The 27,470-nt window shown below is 28.6% G+C and overlaps 1 protein-coding gene across 1 annotated transcript in view; it reads right to left on the reverse strand.

Moving 5' to 3' along the window:
- The window catches only part of LOC140674384 (junctional adhesion molecule-like), a 131,916-nt gene that overhangs the window by 36,310 nt on the left and 68,136 nt on the right, over nucleotides 1-27,470 (reverse strand). Inside the window, exons 2-3 of the mRNA XM_072907875.1 lie at nucleotides 17,924-18,026; nucleotides 1,210-1,346 (exon numbers count right to left, since the gene is read on the reverse strand). Of these exons, the coding sequence (XP_072763976.1) occupies nucleotides 1,210-1,346; nucleotides 17,924-17,978 (192 nt within the window). The 5' untranslated portion in view covers nucleotides 17,979-18,026. The remainder of the gene's footprint in view (nucleotides 1-1,209; nucleotides 1,347-17,923; nucleotides 18,027-27,470) is intronic.

Below are 27,470 nucleotides of genomic sequence, written 5' to 3' on the forward strand. Positions count from 1 at the left end.
AATTTTCAATTTTTATTAAATTTTATTTTATCTTATATTTCACATTGACAATCTTGCAAGATCTTTTATTATTTGATAATATTGCTCATATTGCTATCACCGATAATAGATTGATCTTATAAAGACTTTAATGAGATCCGTTCTCAAGGTTACGTCATTATTGCAGTTCACTATGTGCAATCGATCCGAATGAGGACTGAATGAACGAGAAGGTGAAGTGGAAGAAAGGGAGATCGGGATGCAATTTCATGGCATTAATGTTGCAGGAACGTCAACTATGAGAAGTCGAGTCCCTGAGAACTAGTTTTCCGCGCTACAGATAACTATTGTGTATTTCATGTCGAGAGGAACGAGATTGCACATGTGAAAATTTGTATACTTCCTTCGATGTATGACGAAAGTTATATAACACAAACGACATGTGTTTTAAAGAAACTTTAAAAAAGAAACCGCGCAGAATCATAGCATTCTGGTATATGAATTAATTTTCATGCATTTAACACAATATTTAATTTGAAGATTATTTGTAAGAAAGTACACAGAAACGTTTATATTACTTAATTGAGTTAGAATAGATAATTAAATCGTTGTATATATGTATAAAAGAGTAAAGTGTGATATTATATAAATTAATAAAAGTGGAAGAAATTATAAGATTATTATAAGATTAATAAAAAAAAACTAAAGTTTTAATATTTTTCATAATATTTTATTAAAAATAAATAAGTGTTAAATGATATTATTCATATCGTAGTATTTATTTAATAAGTAATAAATAATAATATACTTAATTAAATACTGTGGAATTTTTCAAATAAAATCTATCATTGATATATCTGTATAATTGAAAAGTTAGATTTTTAAAAATTGTGTGCTACTAATAAAAAATTCTCCTTTGTAATTAGCATTTTAGCAATTTTATTTTTGTGATAATGCACAAGTCGTCGTATCTATTTATAGATTCATTTCTACGTATCAACGAGGTGGTCAGGCGTATCTCATGACATAAATATACATATGTCACGTAATTCTGTGTGCATACGATATCTACTGTTAAACACAAGTCAAATTTCCTCCGTGTATATCGGTCGCGTATAATACATGTGCATGTACTGCATCATACGACGCCCATATATGCGCGCTTTTAGGCGCGTATACTCATATTAAATGTACATATTTGCGCGTTGTCGGTTATGTATATGTACTTACTATTCCGGAACTGTTGAATCGGCAGGGAAGTAGAGCGTTTCCGCTGCTTTGTGCTAAAACATCCTTGACGGATTTGGATTTCACGTAGGGGTCAATGTCGCTTTCCTTCATCGATCCACCTCGTTCGATTGCACCGTCTATAAATGTTCAATAGAATTTAAATATATAATGTCATAATAGATACTAAAATGTATTTTAAAAAGTTAATTAAAAATAATTACATTTTATATAAATTATAATTTAATTTTAGTCTAATAAAATACTAAGAACTTCTAAAATTAATTATTTTAATTTATTAATACTAGTGAATACTAATTTTCATAAATTTCAATTATTTTTTAAACTTCAATTATAACATTAATTAAATTTTGTTATTGATATTTAAATATAATATAATAAATCAAAGGAAGCTGGTGAGTTTCAAAATATATATAAAATAAAATGTAACTTAAATATTTACTTCTTGTCAGATAACAATAGGGTATGGAATGCTATTTGAGTGTATTACTTATTCGTTTTTTTTAAATTAAAAAAAAATTTACATTTATCCTATATTATTTTGGTCTATCACTCAAGTTCGCATCGCTGTTTGTATTGTCTGGTGTAACTGCAATTTTTTCCTTGCAATATATGATGTTAAATGCGGAAAACATTTAAGAAATGTAAAAATTTTTTTTAATCTTAAAAAATAAATAAAATCAACTAATATACTCAAATGACATTCTATTGTTATCTGACAAGAAATAAATATTTATAATTTATTTTAAAAATCGTCAGATCTTTTGACTCACATTATATTTAACATATTTAAAATAAATGTTAAAATAATTCAAGTAGTTATATATATATAATTATATATATAATTGTAAAATGAAGTAGTGTTATAGAATATAATTTAATTTATCATATACACATATTTTTAATATAATTTAATTTCATATAAATAATATTATTAAACTAAATATACATATATTTTAATTTATTAGAATATCAGTTAATGTATTATTGTATATTTATTTTTTTTAATAACTTTGATCGAAACTAAGTGTTCATTCTTCATCATTTCGGGCCATTTGCGAATCTCGCTGACAGTTACGTAAATTAGACCAAGGAGACAACTTTTTCAATCAAATAATGTTCGTTAAGTCTTTAACGATCTCTTAATTTTCCTGTTCTATATTCGTTTAATTGGAGATGGTTGTTAAATCGTTTCTAACTTTAATGATTCGTTTAAAGACAGTAAATGATTAAGTGGTTGTCATACTAACAATTTAGTAAAAGTTTGTTTTGAGTAGAACTTAAAATTGGAAATAGATTTTGAATCGGAGAAAATGTCAAGAACCAAACGTCCTTAGTTATTTTTGGAAATTTATAGATAGATTTCGTGAAAATTACAACATGTACTAAATATAGTTAATCGAGAGAAAGAGACAAAATAATTGTAGAGTTATTAAAAATGTACAAGATCTGTTATAAATATTGGAAAAGAATTTATCTGATGTTTTGCATTTGCAAAATAAATTCTGCTTTTTATAATATAATAATACTCTTATACCGTATACATAATACGATTTATCACATTTCACATAATGATCATAAAATATATAAGTATACTCTTAGAGAAAATGGATACTTTCAATATTTTATTTCCCTAATTAAATTAGTAATAAATACCAATAACAAGCACGTTATATAATTGGCAAACATTTTTCCTTCATTGGATAGTGCTTCAAATTTCATAACGTTTGCAAAATGATTATTGCATAAAAGGATTATTAATGTAATTATCATATTAACAACACGCGCAAATAATATAGGTTATTTTTAACGTGTAATACTTGAAGCTTGACCATGCTGTTTGTTACTCGTTGAAATTATTATTTGATATCGGACATGTTCGTATAATCCGAATGTAATCCGTGAATTATAATAGGTCACATATAAGAAATAAGTACAATCTGTATGCACGTGTTTAAAATTTCATTATTAATATGTGAGTGTCTCACAATTATTACATATTGTATTAATAAATTTTACGTTTCTTTTACTGAGAAACTCGTAGTTTTTGTGTAGTTTTAAATTTACATAGTATTTTTAACAGATGCTTTGTGTTACAAAGTTCGTATGATATAGAATAATGATAAAGAATTTTAGTAAAGAAAAAAATATATTTTAAAAATATTTAAGAATTTTAACGAAACTGTTCTCTCAATTGAATGCAATTTTGTCTTAATAAATTTAAAATTTAATTCAAGAGTCTTAACGTTAAAAATTACAATTAATAGATTAAAATTTAGCTTGTCTAGTTTTGCACTGTCAATGGCAACAGCGTTGCTGCGAAATGCTGGCACGTGTGCTTACGTTTTCATTATTGCAAGAAGTCATTTGAGCAGTCAACATGCGCATGTTTGGACTAAAGCGTTACAGCTTTCCCTCCGGTGTCTACATCTACCTACATTCAATATAGACTGAGGATATTGAAGATTATGTTGCCATACATGTGTATGATTAGTTCAGATTAGACTCGACTGAATCAGTAATAGCGTATTGCATATCGCGAGTCGCGTACAGTTTGCCTTCGAATTCGCATTCATGTAAATTACAAACAATGAATAAAGAGACAAGAGGAAATTGTATTCGAATGTTACGTTCTCAGTAATATCAGCACTGTATGTTATCCAAAATAGCGTACTAAAATAGTGGGCGAACGTCTAAATGTTGGCACAATATCGGTTTTGCTATCGATACAGTATTTATAATAAGCTTAGAAGGCGATATCTCTCGTCATCATTATAAGGATAATATCGTGAGATTATAAACATAAAGTATGTATTAATTATCCGTGATTGTTGATATAGAGGGTTTTAATAACAAAGAAATTTGTTCAAAAGTGAGTGATTTACGTTTCAAAATATTAAAGATACGAATAAAATGTATATGTATATTGTACATGTACTATTGCGTTAATTTTGCATTGAATAAGAATTTCATGGACAACAAAAAATCCATTTAAATGATTTAATCAAAGTTGAAAAAAGAAAACAAATATAAGCGACATAAGTAAGTTGTAAAAAGAAATAGAATGAACAGAACGAGAATTTTTACTGTATTTCTATAATAGCAAAAATAATTATTTTAATTAATTAATTCAAAGTCTTTATAAATAATTATTAAATTTTATTTAATTAATTAAATTAATTACATTAATTAATTCAAAGTCTCTAATAAAAAATATTTGAAACATTTATTTCAAATTCTTAAGATCAATTAAATATTTTAAATAAAATCTTAATTAATAAACAATTATCATTTCACATTAATCTTTGTTAAACCAGTAAGAAAAATAATTTGTACGTGAATATTTTTGTTTTTTTATTACAAATATATTACTTTGCTCACTTTTATATCGTATTTCTTCTGGAAGATAATCTTTTCTACCGTTTCCTTTTTGATATCTATCTTGCTCGGTCGACGAAAACGCGGTCGTCCATTACTCGCGTTGACTTTAATACAGGAGCGTCAAAGTACGAATGGTTGAATGAGCATGAGAATGAATTGGCAAAGGTCCGTAAGTAGGTGTCGCAAGTTTGTTCCGCGCTTTGGTATTACGAAAGTTCAACTCGCTTCGGAAACAACCGAAACTTTTCCACCCGGGGATTGATTCAGTTCCGGCACTCCGTCGTATGTACCTACTACATATCGCGCTTTTCCGCGATTGTGTCCCATCTCGGGCGGAAACTCGGCCGGCTGTCTGGATTTACACCGTGAATCGTTTTCCAAGGACAACAATGCCGTTTTGCGGCGTGTCCGTCCATGTGTCGTTGGTCCCGCGGGTAGCTCGTGCAATTCCGAACCAGTTACCGTCGTGTAACGTATGTGTAACGACTTGGCGAGCCACCGTCGTAAACCGAATTGCGTCGGTCCGAGAATATTATACGGCGTCGAAGTCGGTTTGTGCCGGTGACGTTTGGTGCATTGAACGGTTTCGCAAGATCGAGAAATTCGCTTTTGGTCGAGTGTCGACGCTAGATGGAATTTTTATGACCGAATGTGTTAAAAATATTATATCGCTCGCGCGCGTCTTGGGGCAGACAGTTTCCGTGTCAGCTCATTCGAAATGCATTGGACAATGCCTACGATTGCGTGCACTATGTATCTTGCAGTGATAAAACATTCCGAAAATGCTATTTTATCGGTTGTGGAATATCGTGAGAGAAGTACCTTGAATAAATCGTCTTTTGTGATGTATTTCTCGCATGGTCGAATTTGAAAGAAAGAAGGAATATAAGTGAGATGGTTCTAGAGAAAGAGAGAGAGAGGGATAGAGAGTATTCCGAATACTTCGTAAAATTTCCATACGTAAGCTAAGTTTATTCCTTTTTAATATGTATAGTACAACTATTTCTAAAGTTATAAAACAGTTTTATGAGAAATAGCACACACAAATGGAAATAAATTTACCATTTTTATTTAAAAATGACAAAAAATTTTAAAGTTCGCAAGAATGATTTAAAATGCGATATATATATAATTTCTGTAATACAAATGTAATGAAGCTCTTGTGAGTAATTTTCGAAATACATGACTATACAGAATAGCCAATGTTGTCGGAAATTGCTGTGTTAAGCTACACTGCGTGTTCAGAAAGTATAAAGCGCTTTTAGATATACATGCATTACATCGCCGTTGCGCTTATGCATATGCAGAGATGATAATTTGACAACTCGAGATATTCCGCGCTATATATTCTCTACTATGAGATTACTAGTCTTTTAGTACATGAATACGTCGAAACTTCCCTTGTCGACCTTCCATGTACCAACTTTGAACAGTGTTGTAAACCGAAATATAGGTATCATACGAAATTGTTACAGTTGGAATATTTACTATATCATCATATTGTAGCAATAAAAATAAAAAAATAAAAAAATGTTAATGGATTAATAGAAAATTAATTATACTAAATATATATGGTCCACGTAAAGTAGCAGAAGCTGCCTTTTCGGAAATTATATAGAATGATGAGAAAATTCTTTTCTGGCGCTTTAAGATTCACTGGAATTTTGTATTGTTAAATTTTTGAAAGAGATCAGGAAAAAATTCTTTCATTTTTAAAAATTCTTAAATTTTTTCATTTTTAAAAGAATAGAACTATACGCTTTTGCCTTACAATTTAATATAAATACGAATATTATAAATGTATATATGTGTGTATATAAGAGCGCTTGTTTGTATATTCAGTGTAATATATTTATTACGATATTATTGTATATTTTATCTATATGCAAGATCAATATTTATATGTTATTTTCAATTGCAATCTTTGTTGCAAACATTTGCATTTTGGATTTATTATTATTTTGTATAATTATTATAATTATTATTTATTATTATAAATATATATAATTATTAATTATTATTATTAATTATTATAATCTTTGTAGTCTATCTATCTTTTATTTGAATCAAAGTTTGAGTCTTGGAGTAGATATACTTTATGGTTCACATATATCAAGTTGACAAGGTTGTGCCGTGATATAGCGCGACAGATTATTACACTGATGGCACAGGTGTTGCTTCTGGTTGCTTGTCAACAGGTTTGCATCGCCTGACTCTGTATACGGTCAACATCACTAGTAAAGCATGTACATGAACATGTAAAGCAATATATCTCGGATACGGTGTTACCGAAAATAATGTTTAGTCTTTATCATTCACTTTACAATTGATCATAATTTAATTAAGAATAATTGATTAGGTTTTTTTTAATTAATATAGTATCATATACGTATAAAATTTTATAGGAAAAAACAGCTTTCTTCTTATTATTTATTTACTTAAATGACAATTTAAATATTTTATGAGTAATCTTGTGTTTAGATATAAAATTTCCAATCTTAGAATTTCTTAAAGCATAATCTTGTTTTTCTCTTATTGTTTGCAGTGATAAATTAGTGATAGAATTTTCAGAAGCTACAAAAGAGAAAAATGCAATTTAAAATATTTCAACAATGCAGCAGCAATGGCTAAGCAAAAAGATGACGTTGCGGAAAAGGATGGAGACAACCCCTCGCGGCTTGTACATGCATGGCGAATCTTAAATTCCGAGCCTACCGCGATAATCTCGTCCCTTCTATTCTACCTTATTTCCGCATAACCGAGTGAATAACTAGCGTAATTGCCAGCGACCTAGTTGTAAGCGATGCCGGGGGCTCGAAACTGGCATCACTGGGGGGTTGTATTTTGAGTACGACAGCTAGCGGAATAGAGAAGGCATGATGTACGTATACCAAAGGTTGTGGGCGATGTATAAGGGCTCGCCATTACATTGCGCGTCAAGATTACACTGCGCGATTTCGTATCGGGGGATTAATCATCCGCTTGCGCTTTAATTACGATTGCCCGTGTTTTACATACGGTGACGGGATACGCGCGAATAATCACACCAAGTTATTTGTCTGGCTTGCTAACGATTGTCGTGTAGAGTATTTATATAAGTAACTCATTGTCAGTGCTCACACACACATCACAAAGAATTCGTCGTGTATAGCAAATTTTCAATATATATATATATATAAAGTAAATATATTATATAATATTTCTATAAATATATTTCTTTAACTATACTATGATTTTTAAATCACGATAATTTGAAGTTATAAATAAAATTAGTCAATTTTTAATTGTGACAATAAGATACAATAATAACAATTTTCGAAAATATATATTTCTTAAAGATTCTTTTAAAATATAAAGTATATAATTTTTTAAAATTGTATTAACACATAATTTTTTTAAACAATTGATTCTTCTAAACATTCTGCATGTAAAGTTATTAAGGTATGATATGAAAAGATTTATGTTAACTTTATACATATCTATTTTGACATATGTCAAAATATGAAATATTTGAAATTTTTTGTGATATCATGTATAAAAGCTTATTAAATATATATATATATATATATATATATATATATATATATATATATTATCTTCCTAATATAATAGTATATAAATGTAATGTAATAAATTCTAAAAATAGTGTAATTGAATTCATTTTACGAAGAGAAATCATTTAATTTACGCTTCAAATATATATATATATATATATATATTATCTTCCTAATATAATAGTATATAAATGTAATGTAATAAATTCTAAAAATAGTGCAATTGAATTCATTTTACGAAGAGAAATCATTTAATTTACGCTTCAAATATATATATATATATATATATATATGTGTGTATACAATCTTTCATGCATTAATACATCTGTGTGCTGCCCTGTCGTGATTCTATCGCTCCATTGATCAACTTCAGCGGTTAAAGTTGCCGACAACTCACGATAGAGACACGATCGATAACGAAAGGGCTTTGACCACCGTTGCACAAAGGTCTCGTGCGCATAGGAAAGCCGTCAGCGTGTCTAAAGATCTATTTAGACGAAACGGTTTTTAATACGTTTTAGCAACCAATATTTTGAAACTATCTCGAAAACGTTTTGACACTCTCCTCGTATATAAACAATTTAGAGCAATGGCTTTAAATAAATTAATGATTGTAAAAAGTGATTTGCTTATTAACACAAATTTATAACTGAAATAAGATCTTTTTTCAATCTTAAGATATCTATCTTTTTTAAATTTGATAACTGAGATATAAAATTGATATCGTAAAATGTTTGAATATTCTGTATAATGCGAGATATATGTATATTTGATATATATTAAAATACATATCGGAATATTTTTTAAGAATGAAGCTTTTGAATATGAGATCAATCTCTTCTTATACAATACATTTCACAGCACATACAAAACTTTTATATTATGTATCATAATATGTCATATTTTATATACATTTTTTGTATAAAACTTATCGATAGTAAAAAACATTTTATTATTATCAAGGTATTAAATGAAAAATAGCATAGTCATATATGTAATATAACTTTGTACGATAAAATCTCAATAACAGTTGTTATCCAAGGGATAATGCTCGTATCTGTTCGTGTTTTCAAGCAGAAATATTTCGCTGGAAAGTAAGCGTTTTAATCGATCCGACGAATAATATTGTACGAATATAATTGAGTTTTGGTCGGAACATATATCTGATGTAATCCTGAATTGAGCTTAAATATGAATACATACTTTGTTATATACATATACAACTGCACATTTTCTGTATTTTTTTCATAAAAAGCCAGTGGTTTGCACACAAAAATTTTTTTATCAATACAGTTTATGCTTACATGTTTACTGATCAAGGTAGATCGAATGAACTTTTCAATCTATCAATTGAGGTAAATACACTACGCTTGTGTTTATAAAGAACTCTATATTATATAAACGATCTCTGCTCTTTAATAATAAACTGGCAAATCAAATAGCAAACTAGTTAATAAATATAAAATATGAATTAAATCAATTGTGTTAAAAAAATGACCGTATTTATTTTAATTTTTATATCTTTTTTTTCTCTTTAAATTTTGTTTTTTTAAATTTTATATAATTTATTATTTTCTGTTATTATGGATATATGGCAATTATTAATAATTTCCAAAATATTTCAATTTTTGCGTTATTTTTCTTTTATTTGGCTTCATTCAATGTAAATTATCATTGTTTGGTGAACAAGGTCTTGAAAATGAATGTTTCTGCAGCACTGATAAATATATCAGTAGATTAAAATGCGCATGATATCGATGCAATCAAAATGCCGTAATACCATTTCAAATTGTGCAACGATTAAAAAGTTATATCGGTGAGATTCGATATCATTTCCTCTCGTTCTCCTCTCTGTGATTCTCTTACAATATATTCGCAATTAGCAGGATATTAAATTCTCGAACGGTGTGTGGCTTGCATGTCTCTTCTAGTAAAGCACAAGTGTTATTTGCACGCAAATGTAATCGATATTGTTTAAGTTGCAGGCATTCGAATATAAAACCAATTTTAAGCGATGTAAAATTTGCGATAAAATTAAAAATAGAATTCTATTTATAATTTTATGTATCATATATATGTATGTAACATTTATGCTGATATGTAATTTGTATATATGTGTATTCTATTTCTTTAAACATGGTTTCACATTTATTACACGCGAATGTGAAATTATAAACAGAATTGTATTCCGAATTATGGCCTGTTTAAAGTTTACTTTCACTTAAACACATGTAAAACATTGACACGTGAAAATATGTACAAAATGTAAAATCTAAAAATATATATTAGTTATAGATAAATATAGTTATAAATAAGATATAATTAGATGTAGAGAGCAAAATATACATATATATTACTGAAGTTTTATTGTCGTATTGAAAAAAAATTATTAAATTAACAACATAGGGGAACGTAGGGTAGAACTGGTGCAGAGTCAATATCTTTTTACAGAGATGCTACCATGTCATGAAATATGTTGCAATTATTGCTATTAGGTGTCTCTTTCTGCGTGCTGTTATCAGTAGTCGCAATATTTTTAGTTAAAAGTTGTTATAAATTATTTAATGCACTTGCTGTGCTTTCCGCGACTGAGTTGTAATTCTTCGATATATTTACATAAGGTAAACAATGATAAAATTCTATTTTTTATTACCGTAAGTACATTTATATTTTAAAATGCTCTTTTCTTATTTTTTTCATACTGTGTCTATGTAAATATTGATTAATTATAATTTTTTATATGATCAAAAGTAAATAAATACGTTTTGAGGCTTAATGAAATATTAGCCCACGAAATGTTGTACTTTTTATTTTTATATTAGAGAAAGAAAGAGAGTATACATAGATGCTGTCTTTCAAAATTAATACCAAAAATTATTACATTAAAGGATATTTTTTCATGTTTTAAAGAAAAAAATATTTATTATAACAAGAGAATTGTTTTTATTTATTATTAATTTATAGTTATCATTTAAAAATACAAATCTATATTCTTATGTTCTATATATCATATTATACAACTTTTCATAATATACAACTTTTAAGAAGTTTTAGACATCAATGTTAATGAAATAAACAAGTTTTGGAGATAGTCCATTATTCCCCGCATGAAAAGCATATCACAAAAATCTAGGCTTTTACTAAATCAATAATCTCGTCCATTTAAACTATTATTTTATAATAAACTTGTGTTTTTTCTTATAGTGGATATTCCAAAGAATATTTTTAGTAAAAAAAGATCAATTTATTTTTTTTTTTAATATGTTGAAAACTTGCTCAATGCTTACGTTGGCCGTTCTACTCTACGTTCCCCTATTTTATTAAAAAAAAAAAAAAAAAAAAAAAAAACGCTTTTTTATAATATAATTTTGTAATATTAAAGATTAATTCTTTTTTTCTTATTATCTTTATGTTGCTAAAAATATAATTTGTTAAATTTATTAAAAATTTTGCAGTTATATAAATGTATATGTCAAAACTGTTTTGTAAAACTGAAATGTTCGTGTTGCGGTTTCGTTCCTAATCACCGCAAGTCCTATTATTGACTATAGCTGCTAGGAAAGAAACCACTACGTGTTCCGCAGTAATTAACTCCTACTAGTTTGTATGTGCAAAAAGTACATTGTGCGGTGGCAGTTAGTTAAAGGTAATTTGCTAATCTAATTGACGGCAACTTTATCATTTTATCATGAAATAATTAAGACAGATCTTTTCAATTCATCAAGTAAAAATGTATCTAAAAAATGCAAATATTTAAATGGAATATTAATTTAAAGCCTCTACAGTAAAAACGTTTTAAGATTATTGCTTACTAGATATTCGTTAAATTTTAATTTATTGTTTAAAAGAATTAAGTATTGTTAATAATTTTTTTATGTTGATATTATATTCTAAAGAAAGATTTAAGAAAGAAAAGACGACAATTTCCGGATTTTAATGATAAGTTACAAATAAAGTTTGAAAAATAAAGGGACGATTATTTTATAATGTCTTTGGTGAAATAGTTCAATTGTAATTTGCTACAAGTGCCACTTTTCTAGTAGGGATAATGGTGGGATATATTATTCGGTTTTGTGGGGCTGATTGTGCAAATTAAGTTTGCTCGTCATTACCGCACTCATTGTGTACTGTAGTTAAGCAAGACTGGCAGTTTCGTATACTCGTACACATTTCCGTTGCTTCCATCTTGTCGGAAATGGTGTTTTTTGCATTTCGCTAGTTTCTTCTCTTATTTTGGAATGTTACGGTTTTATTAGAGGCAATATAAAATAACTTGATAAACATTATTGTTGATAGACGTTATCTTAAAAATTATTTTTTCTTAAGAACATTATTGTTGATTAATATAATAGTTTATTTAAATAAACATGAAATGTTATTAATTCAAGTCTACAAAAAATTTTTATATGTTTCATAAAATATCAGTTTTGTTTTTGAATGTCTGGATATTCTTTATTTTTCTTTCATACGTTTATTTGCATATTCAGTAATTTATTAAAAATGGGAATAAAAAAATGTGAAAAATATCGAAATATCTCTTTATAAAATAAATAATTGTATAAATAAAATTTTTGCTGAATTAAGAGAAAAGCATGCGTTTAGAATATGCGTACGTACAATTGCAAATGTATGTACATGTATGCAATGTATGTAATGCAAAATTGTAACGAAACAAGAATATCAAGAACCGACAAGGACCTATGACCTATTAAAGAATGAACATTTTCATAAAATATACCATGCATAGAGCTTTACGATTTAGATTTCGACGTTTGAAATGAGACGCACGTTGCGCCGGAATTTTGCAGTTTTACCGCAATCGCTTTTTCTCGACTATTTTCCCTTCCCTTCTTTCCTTCCCGCGCGTATCATATTTGCAGGATGTAATAAGTTGCGTTAGCTTCTCTCGTATTTTCTCCTCACGATTGCTGTAGCGCTATGTATTATCATGATAAGGACCAGGTTTGGCTATATCCTGTTGGGATCTTGAATGATCCCGACGCGTGTAAGTTAAAGCCTCTCTTGTAGTATCGGGGATCAATTTGTTCCGGATACCTGATAGCATAGAATTTCTTATCGTTCAAAGGTGCGGAATGTTAACTTTATAGTGAGTTATAAAAAAAAAGTGAGCGTTTGAATTTAAAAAATTATCTATCAACGAGAAATTTATTAAAATTTGGAGAACTATTATTTGTACGAAATTAAATATTAATACTAATTTTTTATTTAATTACTAAAATATGTTTCATGATTTTTATATATTTTAATAATTATGATTATTAGTAATTATTTTACGATATTGAATCATTAAGACGTTATAGTAAATATATTTATAGTAAGCAACGTATTCGACTAATAGCATCTTGTTATCTCGTCGGTTAAACGACGCTAAGTTCTAACATTTGTATCTCGGTCTTATATGCAAGCATTAGGTAAGATTTACACATCATAAATTAACTACTAATGTCTTGCAGTTAAAAGTGTTTGCTTTCATCGTGGTTTTCATAGCATATTCCCGCAAATGAGCTAAGTCGCATCAAAGTTCTAGATATGCGTATGGTGATAAATCTGTGTTAACGTAAGCGAGACACTATAGCGTATAGTGCTGCTACATTCGGAATTTCTGCTTTCATTTGCTTCATCTGTGAAATATGACCTGTATAAAGAATAACAAAATATACTAATATTTATAGTTTAATGTTTATACACAGGAGATCTACTTAATCTTGTAAAGAAATTTCCTGAAAATTTCCTGATTTTCCAGGTATCTTTGTTCAAAATTCTAAGTAAGGAGAATATTTTCAAGATTTTTTAATACAATTCTCTTTTCTCTAAAATAAATGTTTTTCTTATTATACATACGTTTTTTTAATGTTTTTCATTCATACAAAGGGAAAACATAGAGCCTGTTAAGTTTCAAGTGCTAGATTTGTAAATGTACTAAAAAAACTGAATAACTAAAACAAGCATTTTTACTTGCATAAAATTAAAAATTTTTTTATCATTAAAAATTACAAAGAATATATTCTTTAAATATTCTTAAATATTATGTTAAGATATTGAATATATAAACAAATGTATATATTTACAATATTTTTAAACGCATAATTTATTTGACTGACTGGACGTATCTGTGAAGCTGGTGTCTCATTTCAAGGAAGCTCACTAATTGTTGAAAGTTCTGGTTTTATTTTTAATAGTTCAAGAATTCTTCATAAATTAAACAAATAACTCTGGCCATTAAAGCAAAAAAATTGCAGGACAAACTGAGACGCCAAGTTCATGCTTGCATTTCACTTTGTCTGCCTTTTTAAAGTATTTCTTGCCAGAATTTAAGCACTTGAGAGTTTCACAATAGTTCTACACAAAGTTCTACGAGTAAAAATTATTAGAATTTTAATTAAATGAATTAAATTATCAAATTAAATGCTTGTCATTTTTCAATAGTTCTATCGATTAATGAGATTTCGTGATATTCTGTAATCACTTTTTAATTTTCAGAGAGAGAGAGAGAGAGAGAGAGAGAGAGAGAAAGAGAGAGAGAGAGAGAGAGAAAGTTCTATACATAAAAATTATTAAACTACAATACAATTAACTTATAGTTTAATATTGTTGATTACTAAAACTTTCAATTAATTTATAATATTAAAAAGAGATGTGTAAGAGGCTTAAAGAGCTAATGAGTTTGTGTTTAAATATAAAAATTTATATATTACAATAACATTGATGATATTAAACTATTACATTAAGTTGCAATGGTTATATAATAACTTAACAAAATTTAAAACTTGTATTAAACAGTATTTAAAATACGAAGTTTAAACTAGTATTGTACCAGTATTTAAACTGTGGACGTTTTGGTTCAATCTTTCGAATCTTTTTCAATGCGTTAATAAACAATTTTGAATATAAAATTAACGGATCATAAATTATAATTATCGTTCGCCATTTATAATACATTCGCATTTTAAATTCTGTTTAACAAGTTTTTAATTTTGTCGGGTTATTATATAACCATTGCGACTTAATGTAATTGTTTAATATCATCAATGTTATTGTAATATATAATTTTTTATATTTAAATACAAACTCATTAGTTCTTTAAGCCTTTTACACATTTCTTTTTAATATTATAGTTCCATATTAATTAATAAAATTAATAAAATATATAAATAATAATAATATTAATTAACAAATTAATATTAATTAATAAGTATAACTTAAAATTATTATAAAATATTATTAAATTATTAAATTTATATGTATTATTAAATTTATTAAACAAATTAGTTTCACCTCGTACTTATATATACCCGGGATCTCAGAGGATTTAATTTGTTTAATTAATATTCTATTAATTTTTACGCATAGAATTTTTTGTAGGACTATTATAGAATTTTCAAGCGCTTTAAATCTACTAGGAAATGCAAAAAAATTATCAGCGGTCAAAGTAAGCAGCGTTTCTTTTTGTTTCAAGCAATTTTTTTTGTTTCATAGCCAGAACTATTTATTTAATCTAAAAAGAACTGTAGAACTGTTCAAAATAAAGTCAGAACTTTCAACACTTAATAAGCTATCTCATGAAGTGAGATATCAGATTCATACGTATGGCTGTTTACGATATGAGAGCAAAATTATCCAAATTCCATGTTTTTCCAAAAAGTATATGTACACTCTGATACAGATATATTTCCGAAATTCTTATTTGATGATCTACTGGATTTTTGAGTATAAAGAAGGAGAAGGAGGAAAGTATGAAAATAAAAAATCGTGATAATTCAATAAAATTTGTCATTCAGTTAGCTCTATAATATTTTCTAAAATGTATTACTTACATGTAAATTGTTAGTGTTCCTCAAATTTTTATATAATCATATAATCATATTCTTTTAATTATACTTAAAGAAGTAAATAAATTTTAAGATAAAAAATATCATTTATTTTAAATTATTATTTTTTATTTATATTTTAAATTACGCTATGTTCTTTAATTAATTTAATTACCTATTTAATATGCAGTTAGTTATAACAATTTAACATATTGCTTTAGGCTATTCAGTTTTTTGAAACTTAATAGATACTTTAATATTAAATAAATAAATAAATAAATATATATATATATATATATATATATATATATATATGTATTATCAGATTACTAGATTAAAATAGGTTAGATTTAAACTGATATAACCAGGTCAAGATGTGCCTTTATTTGAGAGAAAGGAAAGTATGCCGAAGAATAATACTGCTGGCTTTTTCATCATGAATACAAACGAGCCAATAGTCGATCGGGCTAAACCCTACTAATTGAGAAAGTTGATCGTAACCGTTGATCTTTCGATAGAGATGAGCGACTATTTCTGGATGTAAATCTGTTATCAAGTCCTTCTTAATTCTAGTTGTTTTCTTTTATAATTTAGTTAATAAGACATGTAAAAGAGAAGAAAATATCTGTATTGGTCTGATATCAAAGATGTTAAAGATATGCAACCATATAATTCTAAAATTTTTTTCTATATAACTTTTATGTTATTTATAATAAATCACGTACATTAAAAAATTATGTTTTTATTTATATTATATTTTTGTAAGTCGTATCTATATATAAATTTTAAAAATTTTATATACGTTCAAAACTTGATGATTTTCTAATAAATATTATACAATTAATTTGACAAAAAAAATTAACATTTACAATTGTAGAAAAATTCGAGGGTATTTTCCGACTTCGCTACTAACTTAAATAATTTTTCATGATCTAGTTTATGATATATCAATTACATTTTCGAGTAATGAATAAAGTAAAATAAAAAAAACAATATGTCTCGATATATCGATTCTGTTTTCTTATTCCTATGTTTTTCTTGTTTTATTTGCTTTTCTTGTTTCTTATGTTATTAATGTTCGAGATGATTTTTATCATATAAGAAAGGAAAAGAGAAAGTCATTAGCGCAACTTATAAATTGTTGGTACAAAACAACAAAGTTTTATTTGATTTTCACAAATATGAGAAAAACTGACTAAGTCTCTAATAGAAATATGTCAATAGTTATCAATAATTATTTGATATCAATTAATATTTAGTGATATTACATATGTAAGATAATGCGTAACTATATGTGTATAAATAAAATTATTGTTATAAATTTTTCTTGAACTATTAACAAACTTATAAACTTATTAAATTATATTTATTCTTATAAACATGTAATATAATTGTTTAAAAGAATTATATATAATTATGTATAATTAATAAATTAAAATAATTATTTAATTATAATATTTACTAGTGTGATTTCTTTTTAAAATTCTTTTTCCCTAATTGTATTATAGATAGTAATTTTACAAAATGAAAGAGATTGTGATTCGAGAAAGAACTGTTATATATTTATATATTACGGTATTATTCTTGTTCATTGATGCTATCTAATTTAATAAACTAGTAATATTGCGATTTTACTGCTAGATAAAATTTTATCTCAACAACTTGCGATATAAACGCAAGATATATGCATTACAATTTGCTGTATCTCGGTCAAGAGATTATCAGTCCGAGCTGCGCGAACGAGGACGCTCGTTAATCACGGTAATTTGTTTAACATGTCAATTAATTATCGATTCTAGTCAACCAGGTGCAAATTTCAAAGAGCGCCACTGAAAGCGAAAGATTCGTATTTTACGACGCAGCGCTCCGCTTTTTATCCCGACGTCATTGCATTTTCCGGCGAACGGAACATTGAAGAAGAGCCTCACTTACCGATCGGGTGTATCAATGATGCCAGTAGCGGCAGGATCAATAGGAACGGGGCCATGACGGCTTCGATTCAAACGTCCATCTCGCGTTCATTCACGAGGCCGATCTGTAACAAAAAAAGTGCATGCAATCGTATTAATAGCATTCGCTTCTCGAATGCAGTGAATGCACCGCAATAGGCTCTTCATGTCGCTGAGACTGGCGTTCATTATTTCGATAATCGATCAGTATCGTGTCGGACGCGAACGAATCGATTCATCCGCTCCCGTTTCATGCAGCAGCATCTGCCTTTCATCTTTCATCCCCCTTTATCCGGTGCATTTATTGCATTTTTGATGTGCCATTTTGTGAGAAACAAAGATTTCTAATATAATCGCAGATGAATTGTCTTTTAATTTCAATAAAATTAACACTTTAGTATGAAATGTAACATTTTAATACGAGATACATTATTATAGTTTCAATTTTCTTTTGTATAGTATATTATTTATTTATAACAGTATTTATATACAAATTTATTTAGCATAACGATTACAGCAAATAAATATACTGTGTAAAATCATTTGAATTGTATTTAAATTAACTTATAAATTTATAAACTTTATCTCCTAATATCTTTATACGGTATATTTTATACATTTTATAGTACAGTTATCGGTTTAATATAATAATCGCAATTATATATATGATGATATCGACGAGATACTGTGTTAAAAGATTCGTAATTTTCCTTCTTTCCCTTTTTCTCTTTCTTTGTGTCTATGTACATTTCATATCAAATAATAATATTCATATTCAATAAAATTGTATAACATTAGCTGTGTCATTTAAAAAAAATTAATGTTTTTATATGTTTTTTACTTATTTAATGGTTGTTAAATATTTCTAACTTATATACTATCCTGATATTTTGTATGCAAATACTTGGTTTGACCTATTACTTTTTTACTCTAATCACAATATTTGCTGAGAAGACATTTGCGCATGATGAAGCTCTCAAACTATGCAAACTCTCGTAAAACTAGTGGTTTTTAATAGGTATCTCGTCGGTAATAATGGAGAACGACGGAAGCTTATTCGCAACACGCTAAACTTTGCTGCACTCGAAGCAGCAGAGCTGTCTAATGTGGATCATGTTCGTCGGTATTAGCTCAAAGGAGAGCGGAGAATGAGGGCCATTGCGGAAGAGAGAACAAAAGGTGGATAAGGAGTATAATGCAAAACAAAGAGGTTTTCAACGAGCCTTGCTTGTAGCCCTCTAAGTCCTATCATATTTGTAGACTAGCATTCCTTTGTCGGAATTATGGTTGACGTATACCACTGCGATATTAGTTGCAATTCTAATTAGTCATGGAATTAATTTAATATATATGACGTTGATTTTGATTTAATTCACTTATCAAACATTCATTCAGGAAAATTGCACTGGTATCGAAATATTGGTATCGAGTACATGATTTCGAAATTTGATGCTATGTACCAGAGTGATTGCTAATTGATACTGATCATGCAATATAATATGTATCGATAGAGCATCAACGGTATTATCAAATGTTTCAAAGTAATAATAAAATGAAGACCTCTGAAAACGTTGTTAATAAAAAAAATTTGCATACTATTCGTAATAATTAATTTACAAATTTATCAATCAGGTTCATGATAATCAATCCTTCTCTACATTTTAATTATTAGATAAATAAATATTAATTATGTATTATCGTATGTACTATATAAATTTGTAGATATTAATAAAAATATGAATAAATGGTAATATGTTTGCAATATATTTATCAATATTTTCGGATTCTTGATTTTTGTTACTAAAACAATGATAAGTATGTTATTTGTTGTAAAAATTTTTTAAATCTTCCACAAAATTTGAGAATTTTAAACAAATACCTTAATATCTTGCTGAAAAATATCGATATTGTATATAAAGTATTGAGTAAAATAAAATCGTTTTTCAAAAATTATACAAATTTTTGACTAGTGTGTCATTGTTACTTATATCTTATTATCCATATCTTGTAATTTGATATGAAACTATTCGTATCGATGAACATGCAATACTATCTCACTAACAGATGTAGCTACGACAAATGCGTTTCTGTGTCACGGACGTTGATCGACATCGACGATGTATCGACAGTGTGAATCTATTTCGCCAAAGGGCTACGCCGTCCATTTCCATGTTGCTTGTACCACACAACGACGATATCGAGCTATAACTTAATTTCCATAGAAATACCGTAGAGAAAGGTTTAATCAAATTGCGATAATATTCAGTAGATTTGCTCGCGTGACAATGAGTGAGTTAATTTACATGTCCGAATGACTACGTGCTACAGATATTTATGCGAATATTTGTAATTTGTTTAGATGGAAAACAGATATATTTAAACGCAAAAATGAAAAAAATTTCGAAAAATATTTTTAGTAGATTTAATAATAAATTTGTAATGTATCTTCTAAAAACGTTCTCGTCGTTTGAAAACTGCATTTAATCAATTGCTAAATTCAGATTTAGATAAACTTAAAAAAACAGTCTTGTTAATTATAATTATTTATAATATACATATATAATACATATTTTTTTATGTTCGTAAAAAATGATTTAAAATATTTTTGTCAAAATTAAACCGTTTTCTCTAAAGTAAAACAATAGCTGAAAGAAATTTGTTAGAAATAAGAAAACATCAATTGCGTGCGTCAATTTCAATATGATTGAATTTTTTTCCGTTTCAAAGCGCGAATATTGATATCTCCGTTCTTTGATGTTGACTATTGACTATTGACGTTGACTAAAAAATATTTTTTTGTACGTTTTTGTATACGTTTGCTAAACTTGTTGGCCAAACGTTTATCTTGATATTTTACATGTTAACCCAGATTACACAGAACCCGGATTTACTCAGGTCTACATCACAAACCGTCGAGGGTCTATCTCGAATTACGCAAACCGCGAACGAGACCTATATCGATCGGATTGATTTCAGCGTAAAGCAGCTTTATGCGCTTCAACCAGCCTCAACCAGTCGAGCGAAAATGCACTCTGCATTACGGGAAAATAAAAATAGCATGTAAAACATTCTAAAAATATGCAGTTGATATACGATAAGTTGAGTTGCCGGAGTGACGTGTATGCTGTAAAATCTTTTCGCTTCATATTTCATATCACAGACGTGTACGTCGGGCATTACGTCTACTTTCGCTACTGTCTTGGCTGTTCTCCTTCGATCGATTTCGACACGTTCGCTCTCGCTTTCCCTTGCTTTTTTGCTACTCCGAATGTTCGCGATGATAAATAGTTAGCTCTACCAAGCTGTTCGAGTCGAGTAAGGTTTAGAAATTATTAGCCTTGCACGTTTTCTTGGCATGAGAAAAAAAACCCGGTATGCAGAATTTTCGCCGACTTTATACCTACTTGCCTCACTCAACGGAATTTTGTATAATAAACGAACATTCATTTGCACTTCTACGAGTTAAATTTTAATTCGCAATTTCTGCGAAGAGAAATTAATTGATATTATCGTGATAATAAGTTAATAAATTTATTATTGATTGATAATGGCGTTGATTTGTGGTGTTAGGATAATTACCACCATTCCTAAGTTAATTAGAATTTGATGCGTATGTAATTATAAACTTTAGATGCGATCAGCATTAATTAATATTTCATGTTTCAATCTAGTGAAACGAAACTAGTGAGCAGTAATCGATGATGATCTATAAACAATATATAATAGACTGAAATAATCTCTCTCTATATTTAATTTAGATTTAAATCATATCATGTGTATGAAAAGTTACTATCATAATTAAAACTTTTGTCAATTTTATTATAAGGTTACCTATTGAAATGAAGTATGTATATAAATAGGAACTTATTGTTAGACAAATCCTATTAATAAAAATTTTATTATAAATAACAACTAGCTCATAATTACTAGTGTTGTCTGGCGAAATCTTTACGATCGTAATTAATTAAATTTTAAATAAATTTTTAAAATTATTTCTTTTATAGTTAAATATTTTTTTATAATTTAAAAAATTTTATAAATTTTAATTTAAATTTAGGTATTCTAAATATTAATAATAATATACTTAAAAAGATATTTAGTGTGTATTAATGCGAAGAAAAGATCGATAATATCTTATGTTTGTCATCTAAATTTGTCACCATGGAGTGATTAGGTTTATAATACACAAAGTAACGGTTGAATAAGGAAAACTTGAGCTTCACGATCGGTCTTGCAACATTAAATGGTCGGTGGAAAACGGAGTCGTAAAATTTTGTTTGAATCGGGTTAGTGCTGCGCAATTTCTCGACGGCGATAAAACTATTTTTCCCATAGAATACTCAGTATCGATTCTTCATGGAATTTAAAGGACGGATAGTCAAACACCCAAGAAATTCCCGAGATGTGTAAGCGCCGAGGAAGAAAATTCGCTTATCGATCGGCAGATGCCTAGCAAGCGTCACGTTAATAATTTGCGAATGAAACATGATAAATGCAAATTGCATAGAGACACTGCATGAATATTCTCGACTTGCCACGAGCGTATTTACAATCTGCCTAATAAGATATGTATCTTTTGTGTACACAGAACGATCAGAACGTGATGTGCTCTGCACCAGGAATCGAGCTTTGTGTTGCGTGAACGCAAAATTGAACTTTAGCGGTCGAACAATACTAATGCAAACTATTAAATATTTTGTTTGTCATGTATATTGTTTAGCAAGGTAAATATGTACTATGGTAGACCTATTGGCGTATTCATTTATTTACAAATGTATAGATAAAATGCAATTGATTATATATTGAATACGTTATATATGTATACCGCCATATAATAGTCTTTCTATTAAAAAAATCTCTTATGTAGAAAAAAGTCTGTAAAATAAAATATTGTACATGAATCTGTAAAATAAAATTGTATATAAAATGAAATATAATACATAAATTACAAATTTTACATTTTAATTTTTTTGTCAATGAGAAAAAAGGATTCTATATTTTATTGCAAAATAATAATAAACAAAGACAGATTTTTATGTCTTTCTCTGTTAAAAAAAAATTCGTTTGTATTTCTTGGTTCTAGCTCGTGTTAACATTAATTCGTTGTTTCTTGATTCCCTGGTAGTTGTAATATAAATCCCCCGGTGTTTCTCAGCGAAAATCAGCGAGATTTACGTCCATTCGTCAGGACGTAATCGCATAATAAAATGCGCCACTGAAAGTGACAGCGACAGACATTCGTGACGAAAATTCCAAGCGTCTTATAAACGTTCCGTTGGAGCATCGAGACTGTACAAATTGCTGGCGACAAGGATATTTGACTCGCTCATATTTGTGTACGTCGAGCCTGGAATAATTCACGAGCCCGTGGTTTACGACCGCTACGATTTAACACGTATGGTTTAATACGTCGAATACCACGGTGAATACCACTGTCGGCTGTGATATTTGACATTGACGGAATTTTGATGTGGTTCATAATTGCATATTGCATAGCTGTTATTTTAGAGTAGACGAAATAATATTGCTTTACTGCTGTCGGTTGTAACTTACAATGTTAATTTTAATTGAACATCCTTCCCTTCTAACGCTTACTTTTTTAAACTATCTATGACTAACTATTCATGTTCGATATAAACATAATGGACAACAGTAATATATTACATTGCCATTAAGGGGAGTAAAAATAAATAGCTTGATTATTGTCAATAATTACTTTCGCTGGCGCCGTAAAAATTTCATCTTAACCTTTTATTTCTGGTTTAAAATAAAATGAAAATCGGTATTAAAATCGGAAATGTGAGAACCAAAATAGACATTGAATTCGACCGGTGTGAGACTAATGAACGTTACTGAAAACTCTTAGCCGTACTGGCAAATCATTCGGTCTAGTCGGTGAAATAACATGGTTAATCGAGAATTAAATTATTTCAACGAGCGGAGAACTATTTACCATCCAGTGCGATTATTTTCCGCGTCGTATTTTGCGCAGGAGAGAAAGGAAATAATGAACAAACGGCAATTATTCGAGAAGTATTGTACGTGAGCGCGTTTCAATGTGCGTCTCACCCACAATTAATCCGTTGCGAATTTACGCCTCGACGGCAGACGCCCCGCAAATTCGCCGACCGCAAATCAATGATAATCCCTCCATCGACATGTATATTCGAACACGGCGTAAATTTGCTACGCTTTTGTAACTCGGCTCATTTTGTTGTCGGAGCGTGCGGCGGAACCAATGTATAAAAATTGTAGCGGAATATATTGGGGCTGTTACACACATTTAGATCAATGTTCTGATATATTAAAAAAATCAAATTTAACGCTTTGTTTTTCTGAAGAAAATACTGTAACAAGTTTAAGTGTATACTTACAATAGTAATTAAAAGAATATTTAGATTGTATTTTATTTATAATTTTACTTTTACTGCGTAAAAATATATAACTACATATTAATATATATTAATATATAATATCATGTGTAATCAGTAATTATATATATGTATATATATATATGCAGGGTGTCCGATAATTCGTAAAAATTATTTCGTGTAGATAGAAATTATAAATTTTGTATATATATATATATATATATGTATATATAAATTTATAATAAATTAAATTATTATTAGATTTTATATACAATAATAATTTATTTACTATAGAGAAAGAAATTCGATTTTTTCTTCTTTTATTTCTTCTTTTAGCATATATTTTAAGTTTTTTTGGTATAATTGATGCAAATGTGAAAAATCAAATCTAAAAGGAAAGTATTAAGGAATTTTAGAAGAAAACAAATGGTGACTGTATCATGTAACAAGCAAACTCCGATATAACCGCGATGTTGCTGAAGCGTTCAGATCGCTCAAGCGTCACGGATATTCCCGTGGAAAGTTAACCGGAACTTAAAGGAAGGCACCGGAGAACTTACCTTAATCCGATTATACGCGATACGAGATAGGGAAGCGGTTCGGAAGGTCGTTCTTAAACGGAGGAACTTGCGTTATTTTGCATCGTTGCGGTCGGGTCGCATTAACGTTACTCTATCTACACTACGTCTATCTTTTGCACGAAGTTCAAGACGAGAGATTAATAAAATCGGAACGTGCAATCAGTAAAACTTCATTAAATCCGTTTTAATTAAAATATCTATATATTATTTGATACAAAAAACAAATTTCTCGCAAAAAATTATAAAAACAATAATCAATAATTACAAAAATTACATTCAAAATTATATTCAAGTATTCTTTTTTGTACCGACACGTATGCTTAATTATAATATTATTGTCATTATTTAAAAAAAAAAATTATTATGCACGTTATCTGCAACACCTGACGTCATAAGCCGTACTTTCCTGTTCTGCTCGATCAAATAGATATATCTGTTGACTACCCTGATCCGCGTTGACATTTAATAAGCTCAAATGCAAACGGGCATTATTAAACCTGGCGATGCACTGTCGTTGCAATATTTAATCTATAGTGCAATGGCCTTTCGAAAAAAACGTTGAACTACGAGCAGGTGATTTAACTTCGAGCAGGTTGAATTATTGATCGCCATTCGTGTCGATATATTAAGGGCAATAGGTTTTCGCCGCGGGCGATATTGCCATTGTATTGATATTGCCATTGAAGGTAATAATATGTTCACAGCATTGCGTTATTACGTCATTTCTTCGCAATAACATAAGGAAAATTCTCTCTTTCAAAGCACGTGTCTTTGAACATACACCATATCTCATTTATCACTTTTCATCAATTCAAAATGTTTTATCAGAAACGGGAAAATTATTTTTAAAACAGTTTTTGTTATATACATTAAGGAATTTCATTAAATAAAACTTTAAAGTAATATTAAATGTGAAATAAATACAAATACACTTTGTAATAATTGTTAGAAATATTTTCAGTAAGTAAATAATGTTTGCTTAGTTTAGTATCGATTGGTTTCGTTTATTTTCTGCTATATGTTCGGCGGCACGTATATTTATATCCTGTATGCCATCGGACAAGTTAAATAGCGTCATACTAAATGTGAATAAAAAAGAAGGGTAAAACTTTCAAAATATGGACACAAGCATGTTTGTCATTTGTCGAAAATGTAAATAAGCACCGAACAAAAGAATTAGAAGTTCGATATGACTCGTGAGAACTCAAAGCTTATGAATGAATTTTAAATACGATATAATATTGAAAGAGAAACAAAGAAAATTTAAAAATTTACTTTTATTCTGTTTATATATATATATATATATATATATATATATATATATATATATGTGTGTGTGTATATTTTCTCTCTTTCTCTATCTCACACACAACCCAGTGAGAAATGACCCATCGATCGATATCAAATTGACATCGAATTGATATCAAATCGACATCGATTTGATAAGTCATTTTTCACTGGGAAATGTTTAACCGCATTATTAATTTAAGAAGTTATCACTTGTTTCTTATTAATTGCTATCAAATATTAATTTATGATACATATGTCAATTATGTTATGGAACAGTAATAAAACGATAAGTGAACAATATGTTTGCGTTATTAAATAATTTCATATGTTTTCCGCAAATCGCATTCATCGAAAATATAGATGCGAATTGAAGTTGAACAAAAAAATTAAAAATTAGATATACTAATAAGGTATTAAAGCTTAGGCATATGTACGTGATGCAATGAAAATAATAATAATTGTAAGGGGCCAATGAATATATATCATAAACTTTTGTAGTACTTTGATGTGTTAATTTAATGGAAACTCAAGTGCGGTTAAACTTTGAGAGAAATCCTGAGAGTTTCTTTGTCAAAACTTTCAAAACTTTAATTTTTGATGTTGATAATTAGATATCAAGTTTTAAGATTAAATTTTTTAAATTTATTTTAATTTATCTATATACACAGTCTTATTTTTAGAATGCAAATACATATATATTTACGTAATCTAATTTTTGTAAATATAGTAGAAGCGAAGTGTAACCTATCAGATGTATAAAATGTCTTTATCCGAATTTTTCTTAAAAAAAAAATGTTACGTTTGAGGCTTCTTAATTTGAAGATTCTACATCTGTGTGATCAGGGCGGATCTCACGTACGCCGGAAATACATCTGGCGCCGGACATCGAATCGTCGTGGATTTCCAGAGCACGCCCGTCGTTATCACGTACGGGTCGTTAAACCTACTGTCGGTCGTGAACTTTCGAAATAATTGCGAATCCGTGGAATTCGATTACCACCGCGACGCGGACGCATTCATGGAAAACGATGGGATGGACGCGAGAGAGGGAGTGTGAGAGAAAGAGAGAGACATGCAGTCGAATGGATCTCGAATTCGTATGCGATGCAATTGCAACCGCGTTGCGAATGTTTCCGTTTGTCAAGTGCCGCATAATCTTTGCTTCGTTTCTTCGTCGCAAGTAAAACTTTTATATTATAACGGCAAAACTTTTCGTCGTTCTTGCCTAAGTTTTGTTCCATTTTCCTCTCGCGGGATAAACGCGGCGATCGATAAAACCACGAGAAAC

The sequence above is a fragment of the Anoplolepis gracilipes genome, chromosome 2 (assembly GCF_047496725.1).
Source record: "Anoplolepis gracilipes chromosome 2, ASM4749672v1, whole genome shotgun sequence".
NCBI classification, from domain to species: domain Eukaryota; kingdom Metazoa; phylum Arthropoda; class Insecta; order Hymenoptera; family Formicidae; genus Anoplolepis; species Anoplolepis gracilipes.